This window comes from Mesocricetus auratus, unplaced genomic scaffold (genome assembly GCF_017639785.1).
Source record: "Mesocricetus auratus isolate SY011 unplaced genomic scaffold, BCM_Maur_2.0 Super-Scaffold_100676, whole genome shotgun sequence".
Classification (NCBI taxonomy): Eukaryota; Metazoa; Chordata; class Mammalia; order Rodentia; family Cricetidae; genus Mesocricetus; species Mesocricetus auratus.
This window is the reverse complement of record NW_024429266.1, coordinates 116,223,443-116,239,860: the sequence shown is the minus strand read 5'-3', so window position 1 is coordinate 116,239,860 and position 16,418 is coordinate 116,223,443. Positions and strand designations below refer to the sequence as shown.

Genomic DNA, 16,418 nt, shown 5'->3' with positions numbered 1-16,418 from the left:
TTTATAACTAGTAGTAAGTCTCCATGTCATTATTTGTGAGCTGGTGGCCCAGAGAAATATCCAGCTACAGTGGTCCTCCTGTCCTGCAGCTGGAGCAGATCTGTGGGGAGGTGACAAATTCTGACAGTCCTTGCACTTTTTCTCTGCTCACAGGCAGCGAGTATGACGAGGAGGAGGTGGACTATGAGGAGTCAGACAGCGATGAGTCCTGGACCACAGAGAGTGCCATCAGCTCCGAAGCAATCCTCAGCTCCATGTGCATGAATGGAGGGGAAGAAAAGCCCTTTGCCTGCCCAGTTCCTGGATGTAAAAAGCGCTACAAGGTAAGGGTAAGACTTCACTTGGTTTAAGTGGCTGGCAGGGGAGCGCCTGCGGAAGAGCCCGTCTGCGGGCCAGGCAGGGGCACAGCCGCTCCTGAATTCATGGGCACACATACCCAGCACCCTCTGCTGAACACTGGCTGTGGTTCTCGATGATTGTCAGGGTTCTCCTTCTTTGACGTGTGTGGGAGATGAAAGTCAAAGAGCAGAGAGACCTCAATCTCGTGTAGGAAGCCCCTGGTTTTGACCCTCATATTAAGGACCTGTCAGAATGACCAGTGCAGGAGCTGGAACATCGTCCATGGTAGAGATTGGGCTTAGCATGCAGGAGGGACTACTTTCCGCTCAGCACAAGGAGTGTGGCAGCCTCCATATTGTCAAACACTTCCTTCAGGGACAGATTGCCAGGCGCTGAGGCTGTAAAAGCCTTAGCCTGTTTACAGAGCCTTCTGGAGCAGGGCAGGGTGTTTGCCTTCCAGCTGGGCAGTCCACCCCCCCCACTTCCCATAAAAGATCAGGAGAAGAAAAAGCTTTGATTTCCCCTTATTCCAATCTCTGCTCTGTCCACCTGCTGGGTCTCTAACAGTCCTAACACTGGATGACTGGGGAAGCTGGTGGCACTAACTTTTCTGCCGAGAAAACTAAGGACAAAACTGTAAAAGAAACCGACAAGTAGAAATATCTGCAGGAAGTTCCCACAGGTGTCAGCAGCTCTTTACAATTCAGCTGTGGTAGAAATGGAGTGCTCCCAAGCATGCTTGGTAGACAAGACAGCACACCATCTTACCCCGTCTGCACACACTGTGCTTAAAGGCGTGAAAATTGGTAGAATGAGCTCTAATCATACCACCCTTTAAATATGTGTCTCTGAGCTTCACATGACAATTCATTTTCAGTATTTTAACCTCTGCTAATTGCAAAAGCAGAAACCAGGAGGGCATCACAAAGGTAAGTGACCACTCACCTTCTCTGTGAGCTGTCGGTCCAGATGGCCTTCATTAAACAAACATGCAAGCCCTAGGACAGAGATGTGAGTCCTACTGGACTTCTGGCTCGGGTCAGGTCAGGACACACACATGTGCAGCTTTTCTATAAAGCTTAGCGGCACAGAGAAAAGGGGCCTCGAACAGTCACAGCACAGCACCCCAAAGGGTAAAGGGAGATGGGGAACCCGAGAGGGCAGCCCTCTCTGCAGAAAGGGTTTCCCTCCTGTCTGAGTTTACAGAACAGCCAGACAGCGCATGGCGTGGTTGTCCTGAACCCACTCTTTCGCAGCCATCTGCTCCTCTTCTCGCTGCCTCCTCCCCAGAGTCCGGACACTGTGTAAGCAGAGCCTCGCACATCAGCCGTGCTGAGGACTCCAAGTAATAACTTGCACTGAGGGACCATGGAAAAGGGGGGAGGAAATACATCCCCACACTGGTCCAGAAGGGTGGGGCACTCTTCCCCACCGCCCTACATTTCTCCTTGTTCATATTCTATACCCCCAGGCATTCCTATCCTCTTATTCTTTTTAGGGTTCCAGCAGTTTCTTCCTGTAATTATCTATGCCTGGGTTGACAGGGGCCTTGAGTGTTTTCTCCTTTTAAGGTCAAGACCAAATTAGTGAATCCTTGCTGCAGGGACTGAGGGCTCTGGGCACCATAAACTGACAGCTGGCATGGGTGGGATTAGTGGTCCTATTGTCTGTGAGAGAAATGTCTCCCTTTCTGAGCCAGAATGACAAGCGATGATACAGGAGAGAACAGACACCCGGACCCTTCTCCCAACAAGATGCTGAGTTTCCCTTATGGCTGTAGAGCAGCAGAGCTGTTGTGGTGGAATTAATTCATCTTCACTGTGCACTTAGGGGCACTGGCAAGAGGGTAGTAACCTGCCAGTGAGCCCTTGAGTCAGGCAGAATCCATAAGGGCAGCCATATTGTTTATTCCCAAGACCAGTCAGAATTCAGTGTCACACTACATTCAGCAGAGACTTTCTGACAGATGTTATCTTGTTGGACACTGATTCAGGTGCAGCTCTCCCTACTCCACCCAAGCTCCTGGGCATCACATTAAGAGTAGGACTCGGGAACAGGACCAAACAGGAGGGCCTGGTACCTGCATCCTCCTTTGCCTATGATGCTCCCTCCAGAACTTTGTAGAGGAAGAAAAGTACCTCCCACCACAATAAGATAGGCTAAAGATGAAACAGAAACATAATTTTATTAACACGTTATGTTTCACATATGTGCACATACGAAACAGCAAGGAATGAGAAAGCAGTTGTTGTGAAATATTTGTTTACACTGTGTGAAGATGTGTCACTATGATTTGAAAAAGAGCTCAATGGCCAATAGCTAGGCAAGGAGAGAATAGGCAGGACTTCCAGGCAGAGACAGGAACGCAGGATGAATCTAGGCTCGCAAGACACCTAAGAAGTTAGAGAGGTAAAAAAGTCATGTGGCAAAACAGACTAGTAGAAACAGGTTAAGTATAAGAGCTAGTTGGAAAAAAGCCTAAGCTAAGACCAAGTATGCATAATAAATAATAAGTCTTCTTGTCATTATTTGGGAGCTGGTGGTCCCCAAGAGAAAGTCCGACAAGGAAGGCAGCCTTGACTCTCAGCTTGTGTCATCTTCCAACAAAGAACACTTTAGGAAATATTAAACTTTTGTTTGTTTTGTTTTTTAACACAGGATATTTCCTGTGTAGCTTTAGAGGCTGTCCTGGAACTCACTCTATAGACCAGGCCGGCCTCAAACTCACAGAGACGCACCTGCTTCTGCCTCCCAAGTAGTGAGAGTAAAGGTGTGTGCCACCACTGCCCGGCAAGAAATATTAAACCTCTAATGGTAGGGGAACAGACTCAAATTTTGCCCATAGAATTCGTTTCCAGAAGTATTTAACAATGAATGAATCTCATAAGGTAACACTGGACATGCAGAGGTGGCATGTTTGATAGACACTAAAATACTGAGCCCTCTGATGTGAGCAGGCACTTGGTACCTTCTACACATAGACATGCACTGAGCACATGAACCCTAGTGGGGTGCTGTGGAGACGGGTACCTCTTCTGTGCTGCCCTAGGCTGTTAACAACCCCACCCCAAATTGTTCCCTTTGGCCACACTCTCCTCAGCTGCTGTTTTGTCATTTTGCGTCCTCACCAAATTCCCCAAGAACCTTCACGTTTACATAGACCTAAGGACCTCAGGATCTGAACCGCAGTTTTCCTAAGCAAGCACATCACATACTAGACACATTTGGGTGACGTACTCACTAAGATTAAACAGGACGGAAGGCCCCGTTTACCATCTGCTTCTGTCTCCTAGAAACTAGATGTTTGGGAACAGCCTAGGGTTTTTTCTACTGAGCAATACTGTCTGATAAGGACAGTAGATCTTAATGGTAGAATCCAAATTCCCTCAAACCTAAGCCCTTTCCTAGACCCCTGTATCACCTTCCTTCCTAGCTAGCCCAGGGTCAAGACTATTCAAAGTCCCTTTGGCACAGTAGGAAGTGCCAAAGACATCAGCTATGAGTTTGAACTGAGCAGTACCTAGCATTTTAGGAGGGAACCTAAGGAAATAGGGAAATACAGACTCTCCAGCTGCCAGACCTGACTCCCGTCCAATTCCTGAAGGCAGGCCATTCTCTCTGCATGGCAGTTCCTCACCTAAAATGTGACTTGCTCATCCGGCAGCATCAAGAATCCAGTGTTAATTTTCAGACTTTGCTGTGTATGAATTCCCTTGCCCTTTCAAAAATACACTCCCCTTATCTGTTCAGAATCCAGAATATCTGAGCATTTTGTTAATATTTCTGAGGGGCAAAAACTCTTAAGATTAATGTCATCACACATTCGGGTGACTTGTAGCAGCTCTCCTTGCCTTGCCTACACATGAATGAGTAAGCGGAGGAAATCTTTGCAAGAATCTGGAGCTGGGACTGGAGACCACACAGCAGTTAGGAATACTTTCTGCTCTTCGAGAAGACCCGAGTTCAGTTCCTGGTATCCACATCAGGCAGCTCACAGGTACCTGGAACGCCATGTGGTATATACAAATGAACACACAATAAAGGTATTAACAACATAAAAAAAAAAACCAGAATCGAGGCTAGAGATGGCTCAGTGATGAGAGCATTTGCTAAGCATGCGTTTACATTTGGATGCTAGCACCCATCACACACAGGCACAGCCAGGAAAGAGCAGAGACAGGAAGGCTGCTGGGGTTTGCCAGTTGTCATCCTATCCCCAGGCTGAGACTTTGTCTTAAGGGAGCAGGACAGAGAATGAAAATGCAGAGTAGTCATAGATCTCCTCTGGCCTCTGCATACCATATCACAGGCTCACACACATGTGCACATGCACCTCCTCACACACAGAGAACTGCTCTGTACACTACCTGTGCTGAGGCTTTCCCACTGATCCCTGGGAGTTGGTAGATCACAGCATCTGGGCTGCTAGCCTAAGCTCTTCAGCCATCCTGAGAAATAACACACTTCCAAACATGTAGCTGGCTTCATTCTCCCCAGAATAAAGCTGTAAATGGGTGGTTGTGTTTTTCAGGAAAAGGCTGCAAAGCCTGCTGGGTTCATGTCCTACTCCTGGTGAACTGTGTTTGGGTTCATGGGGGTCAAGCTATAAATGTCTGTCTGTCTTCCAACTTTTTTGGTCTAACTAGGGATAAGAACCCAAGCCCAGATGGAGCGAGTTATCTAACCCGCAATGATGGAGCGAGTTATCTAACCCGCAATGATGGAGCGAGTTATCTCACCCACAATGATGGAGCGAGTTATCTAACCCGCAATGATGGAGCGAGTTATCTCACCCACAATGATGGAGTGAGTTATCTAACCTGCAATGATGGAGCGAGTTATCTAACCCGCAATGATGGAGCGAGTTATCTCACCCACAATGATGGAGTGAGTTATCTAACCGGCAATGATGGAGCAAGTTATCTAACCTGCAATGGAGTGAGTTATCTAACCGGCAATGATGGAGCAAGTTATCTAACCCACAATGTGGATGTAGTTAGTTAGCCTTTTTGCTTCTTCTACCATAGCAGCAGCATTCTTCTACCTTAACAAGGTAGTGGGCATAGGGTATCGTGTGTGTGTGTGTGTGTGTGTGTGTGTGTGTGTGTGTGTGTGTGTGTGTGTGTGTGTGTGTGTGTGTGTGCTGGATAGTTTTAGCTCAACTTGACACAACCTGTTGTCACTGAGAAGAGAGAGCCTCAATTGAGAAAACGTCTCCATAAGATCTGGCTGTGGGCCAGTGTGTAAAGGGATTTCTTAAATAGAGTTAGATGGGAGAGGAAGCAGCTCACTGTGGGTTGGGCCGCTCCTGTGCTGGTGGTCCTGGGCTCTGTAAGAAAGCAGGCTGAACAAGCCAGTTTCCATGGTCTCTGTATCAGCCCCTGCTTCCAGGTTCCTGCCCTCACTCTTTAACTAAACAGCTACTAGGAAACCCTCTCCTCCCAAGTTGCTTTCTGTCATGGTGTTTTACCACAGGGTTAGCAACCCTAAGACACCCATCTTCCAACTAGGCTCATAGAAGCAGACATGAAATGTTTAGTGACCCTTCTGCTGGGCTGAAGAGGGTCTGTGATTCCCTGGAACTGGAGTTTTGGGCAGTTGGAAGCAGCCCTATATGGCTTCTGGAGCATTCTGCTAATCTGAACATTGGGATCTAACTCTTAAAAGCATGCTTGTTTGCAATGCAGTACATCCAGTAAGGGCAGTGCCCATAGGCTCTAACACCCACAGTTGTACCAAAGCAGAGCTAACACCGTCAGATTCCAGGTAAGGCGTGGCAGGGAACTTACCACAGCTGTCTGACCATAAAACGTCAAGTTTCCAAATAAAAAACTTACACATCTTAGATTTGATCTGCCCTAATCTGTTTTTTGTTGTGTTCTCCAGAAAGCTATTTCCTTGGCCATTCTGAAACATTCATAGGATTTCCAATTAACGCTCTTCCAAGTAGCAAACTTTAGTACCAAAGAATTGAGGCTTCAAAAAACCAAGGGAAACTGCACCATTAGTTTTCCCACACAGACTAATGTATACAGCCCAGGCCTAACAGACCCACACGAAGGCCACCCTCTCCAGAGATGCCATCCAGTAACTACTCTACTGGAATCTGACCCATGCCAAGGTTTGCACGAATGTGACGAGACATTCTCTGACTCCTCCTCACAGGGGATTTTTTATCTTCTCCACAGAATGTGAATGGCATAAAGTACCACGCTAAGAATGGCCACCGAACGCAGATCCGCGTCCGCAAACCATTCAAATGTCGGTGTGGGAAGAGTTACAAGACCGCTCAGGGCCTGCGACACCACACAATCAACTTCCACCCCCCGGTGTCAGCGGAGATGATCAGGAAGATGCAGCAGTGACGTGCTGGTCAGAACTGTGCCAAGAAATCCTCACCAGCAGTTGCTGATTTTGAAAACAGCCACCTTTTTCAGGGGAAGCACTCAGCAACCCTTTAATGAGAAATAATTAAATGCATGCTTTAAACTTTTCTGTAATTTTGGAATGATGTATCTTTGTAGAGTTGATGATTTTGTACATTTGCACATGTAATCATCACACCCATTCCCATTACTTTGATATAAGGTGCTAAACGAAAAAGCTCTAGGTTCTTCAGCACATTTTCCCCCAAACAAAATAAAATTAAGGGCATGTTGCATACTGTTTAATCACAATGCAGTGATGCTAACTGGGAGTGGAGGGGCTGGCACTGAGATGCTTTTCAAGATTGTAATGTGATTGAAGCTTTTCAACACATCAGCTCACATAAAACCAAAATAATACCTTCATTATCAAACTGGTTACCATGCCTTACATAATGGAGTTAGTATTTGTGAGTAGAAAGACTTTAGGTAATGGAAATATAAATAAGAATGTTTAACATAATATGCTAAAAATATTTTCATATTTAACATGCATAAAAGGTGTGCTTTGTTTTGTTTAATTATCATCTTGCCCTTTAAAAAGCAGAAACTCTTGCCCTTGAACTTACCAATCACTTTAATGTTCTAAATGGCATATTTGTGCAAAAGACTCAGTTCTCATTAATAACACACACTGAGTGCCTGCTGGGTGCAAGAGACTGAATTTACCCTAATGTTACTGTGGACCAAGATACCAGTGTCTGAAACTCTTCCCCTGAAATCTGTTAAACACTTTGAAATATGTAAGTGCAAATTGTGCGAGTGTGAAAATTAGTTATAGCTTCATCAACAGATGAGGCTTTAAAGCACTTTGTAGTTCTCTATTGCCAACAATTTTATGTTTATATGTTGCCAATTCTTGCAACTATTACCCTAAGAGATCTGTGGGGTGCAATGTGAAATAAAACTGAAACATGTCTGAAAGAGGAACATTGTTAAGACCCTTAGTGCCCCTTTTCGTGCTGTTGTGACTTCTTTTAAAGGCACTTTCCCATCACACTGCAGATGTCTGCATTCTCATTAGAAATGTCTGTCTAGCTTTAGAAAACATTTTGCCAGAATATGAAAATAAGCCTTACTGACAATTAAGTGCTTCTTGCAGCAGGTGGTCAACAGAGAGGACTAATACAACCCACTAAGAGTGACCTACATCTGGACCATTCCTCGAGTTTCTCTCACCGACAGTACCATCATGTGTTGAGTGTTCTTTTATCCCAAGTGCTATTCTTCAAACACAAGAGTTTACCAGTTGCCTGATACGCAATAAAAGTTGCTTTGACACAGCTAACTACACACAGTACAAACTGGTGAAAAGCAAACTCAAATTCCCTCTAAAAGAACTTTTCCCATCTGATGAAATCTTACACATAGCTACAAAGTAGTGGTCTCTTCTCAGTTTTTTACATTGTGAAATGACAATTCTGTTAAGCAGATGGGTAAGCTTCTGCATTCCTAAGTTGTAAATCCCTCATGGTGAGGGACTTTCACATATTTGTAAAAGATGCTGCCCACCAAAAACCATCCTCAGCTCTGAAAAGTGGTCTTGGTTCTGACTACACAGTGTTAGCCCACATGCGTTGGAAGGGTGATCCAGAATTGAGAACCAACTAGCTGGTGCAGAAGGCGGCCCTACTCGCTCCATACCTACCTACAGTTGACCAAAAAGTTTTAGGCTAGCAATTATTAGTTAGCTTTGCTCTTTCTAGTGTGAGAAACTGCAGGCTGGATCAGTAGTTCAGCAGCCACAGTCATAAAAACAGTCGTTGTGCATGTTAAGTCTCTTCATTGATAAACCAAACCGTTTCTACTTCTCATTGTGACAGTATTGCTAAGCAGGTAAGGATGGGGTATTTTGTTACACCGTGTATAGTGAATGTATTGTACCGTGTCTGTGAAAACTGTGCTTTAAATTATATTTTCATATGTTTTGTTGGGGACAGAGCACATTAAGTTTGAAAGAAACAAAACTATTAGAACTGAAGGCAATTTACTCAGAATTTCTGTCAAGAAAAGCTGCTTAATAAATGTACATGAAATCACATTTAAAATAAACTGCCTCTGACCCAAAGTAAACTCGGCTCCTTATGTTAATTAGCTCCACTGTGAGAATCCACAGCATGTTTCCTGTGGGAAATCAAAACATCTGTCCAGTGCCTGTTCTCTGAGGTTCCTAGTTGTTTTGTAAAATCTAGATGACGTGTGAAGATTTTGGTCCCTTTCGGTTTGCTTCTTTTCTAAGCTTGGGGCTAACACTTCCATGGACAGCCCTTCACTCTTCAGAGTACTTTCTGGTCAGCAGGGGCCACACACACTAACTGCAAGAGAAAGCCCCAGTACAGTGTGTACATGTGGAGGGCATGAGTCATCATGTGTCATTCCTCAGTCACTTCTCCACCTGGGACATGGTCTCTCACTGCACCTGAAGCTCAAAGTCTAGACTGCTGGGCAGCAAGCCCCAAGGACTCTAGTTACTGCCTCCCCAGCACGGGGTACCAGGCACATGTGTGGTTTTTCACAGTGCTGCGGTCAGAACTCAGCACAGAAAGCACCTTAATAAGGAAGCCATCCACGTCACCTATTGCTGGTGTACTCTGCCCAAGAATATCCTATGTAAGACTTTCACTAGGAAGCTAGGAGAACGCATTGCTGTTACTGCCTCCCAGGACTGCCTAACAGCTGGCATCTGAATGCTACATACTGGTTTTCCCTAGATTCAAATAGCTTTTCAAAAAAAAAAATGTAAAAAATAAAAGTATTTTAAAACATATACACATCTACCTTTTCAAATGATTCAAATAATACACAAGTTCTGCTCCTACAAATAAATACCAGCAACACGGAACATGACACAGCTCACATCCAGCAGCCCAGAAGACTATCAACCCTGAATATGTACTCACCATCTTAAGTACCCAGTTTGCTCACAAGAGGTCTCAATGTTCTGTAACTACTAAGGCAGCAAATGAAAAGCAATTTATTCCCATCTTTAGAGAGAAAGGAGTACAGTTCAGAAGTTAAGGCCCACAGCCAAAAACTCCAAGGCACCAGGTTACTGAAAACCTAAGCAAATGTGACAATATGACAGCCTCCAAACATGTCCTCTTTAATGTTAATGGACACCATACTACAGAACTGTAACTAAGAAACACATTAGTTGGATCTGGGTTGTAAATTCTATTTAACCACTTACTAACGGAATGTTATTTCCAAGTTGTATTCTCATCAGAAAAATATAAAAAAGGCACTGATACACAGTCTGTCATTTTATTCCACAAACCACTGTCAAGGTCATTTAAAGAGAACAGCTAATGCCTGATTCATCTTGGTCATTCTCTCATTAGTTATAAATACAAATTCCATAGTTTTAAAAATAATCGTCCAGATTATGCTAAAATTTTTATCATAAAATTAGCAAAATGTGCCTTCTGTTAATTCCTACAGCCAGTGCTTTTCGTATTAAGAGTATCTTCATTCAAGCCTGTGATCTCATTCTACATGCAGCTCCTAAGCAGGATTTATCTTTGACTAAATTATGTTTTTCTATATTCAAAGAATTATTCCACAGAACTGTTATGATCAATGCTCTTTATTACATAATAGTAGTCATGCTCAATTACCAAGGTCAACAGAAAACTTGGAAATCTACTGATTGTGCTAAATAATCTACAACTATCACACATATGTTTTCAGTTCAGTAACATTAAAATAATTCCTGTGTCCTTCATACACTTTTTCTGACTGGGGGACAAATTAGAGATATAAACACATAAGAACTTTCTTAAAGCAGACAGGATTAACAGAGATCAAAACTGTATTTATTGCAGTCAAAGCTGTGCCCTGGCCCTAGCGACACTACACTCAGAAGTAGTTCTCAATCAGAAAAGTGTAGAGGAAGGAAGATGAAAGTGACATCTTGGAGTCTCCTTAAGTCTCTATTTGAGTTTTTTTGTTTTGTTTTTAATTGCTAAATTGTACTAACTCCTAATAAAAGCTAGTCAAAATTTAGAACATTCTGATCAAAATGGGTCTGAACGTGCCTCTCAAACCCCTGCTGGTCATAGTCAGGTGGGAACTGCTCGCTGCACATCGGGCACACCTTCCAGTGACTTTCCACGTGTTCTTCAAATTTGCTCTGATCATAGTTGGGAGGGAACATCAATTCACAGAGGGGACACTTCTTGTGGACATCAAAGCTTTTAAAGAAAGAAGAAAATGAAAGAATTACATTTTTTCTAGTTGTAACAGCACCTGTCAGTGTACAACAAGTATGTTAGCTACCTGACAGTTGGACCAAACAACTTATCCTCAAAGTTACTAGTTAACCTTTTCCTGCTTCTAGATTCTTGGTACCATGTACAGCATCTGTCTTTTTACAAAGCCACCACTATCTAGTTTTACAACTGGATTGACGACCCCCAAATCTACCGAAGTCAGACATTATGTGAAATGTGGTTTACTGTAAAAAGCTTTCTTACTTCTTAACTAAAATTTTGTTCTGTTTTGTTTTGTTACTGGAAAAAAGTCCTTGCTAAAATAATTACTCAAGTTGTACAATTGGTTTTGGGAAATGAATAGGATATTCTTATAAGTCTGTATTAATAAAAGGATTCCCTCATACTATTCAATATCTAACTCTAAAATTGAGTTACCATTACATTTTAAGTCCTTATATTTGTCCAGTGGGTAAAACATAAACAGATACCCAGCCGTGTTCAAGCTGAGGAACTCTAATGCTCTTCTGGCATGGACAAGAAATCTCAGCTTTCTCTTAACTTTAAGCTGTGGAGGGGAAGCTTCTGCAAGACAGGGACTTGGTGAGGCAGTTCTATCTGAAATGCCTTCTGCCAAGTTGGCCTGAAACTTAGCATTGTGATGCTTAGCAATTTTTGCAATTACTTGGGCCAATTGATGGAAGACTGTGTTGTAACCAGAAAGATGATCATGCAGGACCTGTACAAATTCTTGGGCAGTCACGCAGGACTTGCAGAAAGTTGCCTCATTATGGCAGGAAGCTTCTTCCAAAAAAATTATTGGCCTCTTGGATCTCAGGTGGGGCACAGGTCTTGGTGCATAGGTACATAGAGCCTGTGCTTGAAAAAGTGCTGGGCCAGGAAGGGCTCATTCATGCTCTTTCCAATAGGCTTCGGTTGCTGCAGCTGCAGTAGTCATCACAAGGGAGTCCTGTTTGGGAAGCAGCTCTGTGCAACATTTGTGTGCCCCTTCCACCATCCGCACTGTGGCGGCAATGGGTTCGTCTCACACAGGGTGCTGTTGAAGGACTCAGCAAGTTCTTCCTGTTGTGCCAATTTCTACTCATGGTGGAGTTTGTATGACTAACCTGTTTTCTGATCTCAGCTATCTCATGTGCTAAGAAACTGTGGTTGGATCCTCTTAGTTTAGAAATACGATGGTCCTTAGTAGGCTTGACAGAGGATTTGGTGTACTGAGACCTCTCTCCCCAGGTCAAAAACGTCATCTAAGGACAGTTGTCCTGTCATAAGTTGTTCTGACACTTCTAAGCAAATTGGGTCAGAGGTCATCACAACCAACCAATTAATCCAATTCACTCTGTCCACTGGGGTTGATTATTTTAAATTTACAAAGTGTTTAAATTAAAATCTGACTTAAAATTCCTCCTTGGTTTTGTTTGTTTGTTTTTACTATAAAGATGAATATAACTCCTAATTTTCCATCAGTGTCTATTGTGTTTAGTAGCCAAAGAATATTAGGGGCCTCAGAGAATAAGAGTGTATGCTACTCTTATAGAGTCCAGAGATTAGTACCCTTCCTTGGATGGCTCACAACTGCCTGAATTCCAGCTCCAGGAACTAGATGGCCTTTTCTGGCCTCTGAACACCTAAACTCAGGTGAGCAAACCCACACACAGACATGGCACATAGAATTTAAAAGTGCCCATTTTGAAGATTCTAGGCCACTGGCTCTTCAAAGGATGACACACATCTGAATCACCTAGAGGCAAGGTAAAATGAACGGTGGGACTATTACCTGCGATTTACTTTCTGTAGGCTATACTCTGAGCAGTATATTTTTAACAAGTTCCCCAGAAACTGTTTTTTTAAAAATCACTTATCTTACATAATTCTATGTAATTTCGCAAAGGAAAACACTTGCCTGGAATCAAAGCAAAAACCTGCTCCATGACCACGTAAATGCTGACTGGCTGGATCAGGAGGGACAGGTACATTCTCATCTTCCTGGCTCAAAACAAAACAGGGGAACTTTTTGAGAAAAGCAAAACCAAATATAAATTCTTTAGACCAAGTGAGCTCACAATGACACTTAAATTACCCAATTAAAATTTTAGCTCTCTTGCCCCTGCCTCCCAAGCACCGGGCAGTGGTGGCGCATGCCTTTAAATCCCACTTCTGACACCAGGTATAACGATACTCGAGGCTATATAGGGAAAAACAATATATTTATTTATCAGGGAGAGAGAGAGTCGCACATACCAGGAGTTAGAAGCGTGGCTGGCTTCCAGGAGAAATGAGAGAAGCCCCTTTTCCTTTCACTACCTTTTATCTCTACCTTGACCCCGCCCTGTTGGGCGGGTAGCTTTGTGGGGTTCACTCCTACACTCTCTTATTATTTAAACTTTCATACATTTATTTTACATATATTTAAATTAGAGTACAACTTTTTAGAGACCCAAACCATAACTGACCAGACAACTCATTCACCTTCATTCCCTCACTTTAAACAGCCAATAGCTCACAACAGTTTTGTAAGCAACCATGAATTAGCCAATGGTACAGTATACTGTAAGCTGAAATGTCACATTCAACCTATTAGATATGTTCACTGCCTGCTGCCTGCTTGCTAAATACTAAGAGGGTAAAGAGGACAACACAAATTGCAGAAAACCTACAAACTCATGGAAATTGAATAATGCTCAACTGCACCATCCCTGGTTCAAAGAGGAAATAAAAAAAGAAATTAAAGACTTCCTCGAATTCAATGAGAATGAAGACACAACATACCCAAACCTATGGGACACTTTGAAAGCAGTGCTACGGGGGAAGTTCATAGCGCTAAATGCTCACATGAAGAAACAGGAGAACAGTTATACCAGAGAATTAACATCACAGCTGAAAGCTCTAGAACACAAAGAAGCACACTCCCCCAGGAGGAGTAGACGCCAGGAAATAATCAAATTGAGGGCTGAAATCAATAAAGTAGAAACCAGGAAAACAATACAAAGAATCAACGCAACGAAGAGTTGGTTCTTTGAGAAAATCAACAAGATAGACAAACCTTTGTCCAAACTCACCAAACAGCAGAGAGTGAACACGCAAATTAACAAAATTAGAAATGAAAAGGGGGACATAACAAGAGACTCTGAGGAAATCCAGAGAATCATTAGGTCATACTTTGAAAACCTGTACTCCACAAAATTCGAAAATTTAAAGGAAATGGATGACTTCCTGGACAGCTATCAATTGCCAAAACTAAATCAAGAACAGATAAGCAATTTAAATAGACCTATAACCCCTATGGAAATAGAAGCTGTCATCAAAAGTCTCCCAACCAAAAAAAGCCCAGGTCCAGATGGCCTCAGTGCAGAATTCTACCAGAAATTCAAAGAACAGCTTATACCAATTCTTCTCAAAGTGTTCCACACAATAGAAGCAGAAGGGTCTTTGCCAAACTCTTTCTATGAGGCTTCAATAACCTTGATCCCCAAGCCACACAAAGATACAACTAAGAAAGAGAACTTCAGACCAATATCCCTCATGAACATTGATGCAAAAATACTCAATAAAATACTGGCAAATCGGATCCAAGAACACATCAAAACAATCATTCACCACGATCAAGTAGGTTTCATCCCAGGAATGCAGGGATGGTTCAACATACTGAAAATCCATCAACGTAATCCACCATATAAACAAGCTGAAAAACAAAAATCACATGATCATCTCACTAGATGCTGAAAAAGCCTTTGACAAAATCCAACACCCCTTCATGATAAAGGTCTTGGAGAGATCTGGGATAACAGGGACATACTTAAACATAATAAAAGCTATATACAGTAAACCAACAGCCAACATCAAACTAAATGGACAGAAACTCAACGCAATTCCTCTAAAATCAGGAACAAAACAAGGCTGTCCACTCTCTCCATACCTTTTCAACATGGTACTTGAAGTTCTAGCTATTGCCATACGACAACAAAGGGGGATCAAGGGGATACAAATTGGGAAGGAAGAGGTCAAACTTTCACTGTTTGCAGACGATATGATAGTTTACATCAATGACCCAAAGAACTCTACCAGGGAACTCTTACAGCTGATTAACACCTTCAGCAAAGTGGCAGGCTACAAGATCAACTCAAGAAAATCAGTAGCCCTACTATATACAGATGATAAAAGGGCTGCAAGAGAAATCAGAGAAACATCACCCTTTACAATTGCCACAAACAATATAAAATACCTTGGGGTAACGCTAACCAAACAAGTGAAAGACCTGTATCGTAAGAACTTTGAATCTTTAAAGAAAGAAATTAAAGAAGCCCTCAGAAAATGGAAAGATCTCCCATGCTCTTGGATAGGTAGGATCAATGTAGTAAAAATGGCAATCCTGCCAAAAGCAATCTACAGATTCAATGCAATCCCCATTAAAATCCCAGCACAGTTCTTCACAGACCTTGAAAGAATAATAATCAATTTTGTATGGAAAAACAAAAGACCCAGGATAGCCAAAACAACCCTGTTCAACAAGGCAACGTCCGGAGGCATCACCATCCCTGACCTCAAGCTCTATTATAGAGCTATAGTCCTGAAAACAGCTTGGTATTGGCACAAAAATAGACAGGTAGACCAATGGAATCGAATTGAAAACCCGGGTATTAACCCACACACGTACGAACATCTGATCTTTGACAAAGAAGCTAAAAATATACAATGGAATAAAGAAAGCATCTTCAACAAATGGTGCTGGCATAATTGGAGACTGGCATGTAGAAGAATGCAGATCGATCCATGTCTATCGTCATGCACAAAACTTAAGTCCAAATGGATCAAAGACCTCAACATAAATCCAGCCACACTGAACCTCTTAGAAGAGAAAGTGGGTGGTACCCTTGAACGAATTGGTACAGGAGACAGCTTCCTGAACATAACACCAGTAGCACAGGCAGTAAGATCAACAATTAATAAATGGGACCTACTGAAACTGAGAAGCTTCTGTAAGGCAAAGGACACAGTCAGCAAGACAAAAAGGCAGCCCACAGAATGGGAAAAAGTATTCACTAATCCCACATCTGACAGAGGGTTGATCTCCAAAATTTACAAAGAACTCAAGAAGCAAGTCTCCAAAACACCAAAGGACCCTATTAAAAAGTGGGCTGCAGAACTAAATAGAGAGTTTTCAATAGAGGAGTCTAAAATGGCTGAGAGGCACTTGAGAAAGTGCTCAACATCCTTAGCCATCCGGGAAATGCAAATCAAAACAACTCTCAGATACCATCTCACCCCTGTCAGAATGGCTAAAATCAAAAACACCAATGACAATTTATGCTGGAGAGGATGTGGTGAAAGGGGGACACTCCTCCATTGCTGGTGGGAGTGCCAACTGGTTCAGCCACTTTGGAAATCAGTGTGGAGATTCCTCAGAAAAATGGGAATAAACCTACCA

The 16,418-nt window shown here is 42.8% G+C and overlaps 2 protein-coding genes across 3 annotated transcripts in view; one reads left to right on the top strand and one right to left on the bottom strand.

Moving 5' to 3' along the window:
- The window catches only part of Jazf1 (JAZF zinc finger 1), a 320,196-nt gene extending 311,359 nt beyond the window's left edge, over positions 1–8,837 (top strand). Inside the window, exons 4-5 of the mRNA XM_005076817.4 lie at positions 154–323; positions 6,528–8,837. Coding sequence (XP_005076874.1) covers positions 154–323; positions 6,528–6,704 — 347 coding nt within the window. The 3' untranslated portion in view covers positions 6,705–8,837. The remainder of the gene's footprint in view (positions 1–153; positions 324–6,527) is intronic.
- A 1,497-nt stretch (positions 8,838–10,334) lies between these two features.
- Tax1bp1 (Tax1 binding protein 1) overlaps positions 10,335–16,418 on the bottom strand; it is a 64,739-nt gene continuing 58,655 nt past the window's right edge. For both annotated transcript variants that reach the window (XM_040737934.1, XM_040737935.1), the window contains 2 exons: positions 12,897–12,979; positions 10,335–10,957 (listed from right to left, as the gene is read on the bottom strand). In XM_040737934.1, the coding sequence (XP_040593868.1) occupies positions 10,756–10,957; positions 12,897–12,979 (285 nt within the window). In that variant the 3' untranslated portion in view covers positions 10,335–10,755. The remainder of the gene's footprint in view (positions 10,958–12,896; positions 12,980–16,418) is intronic.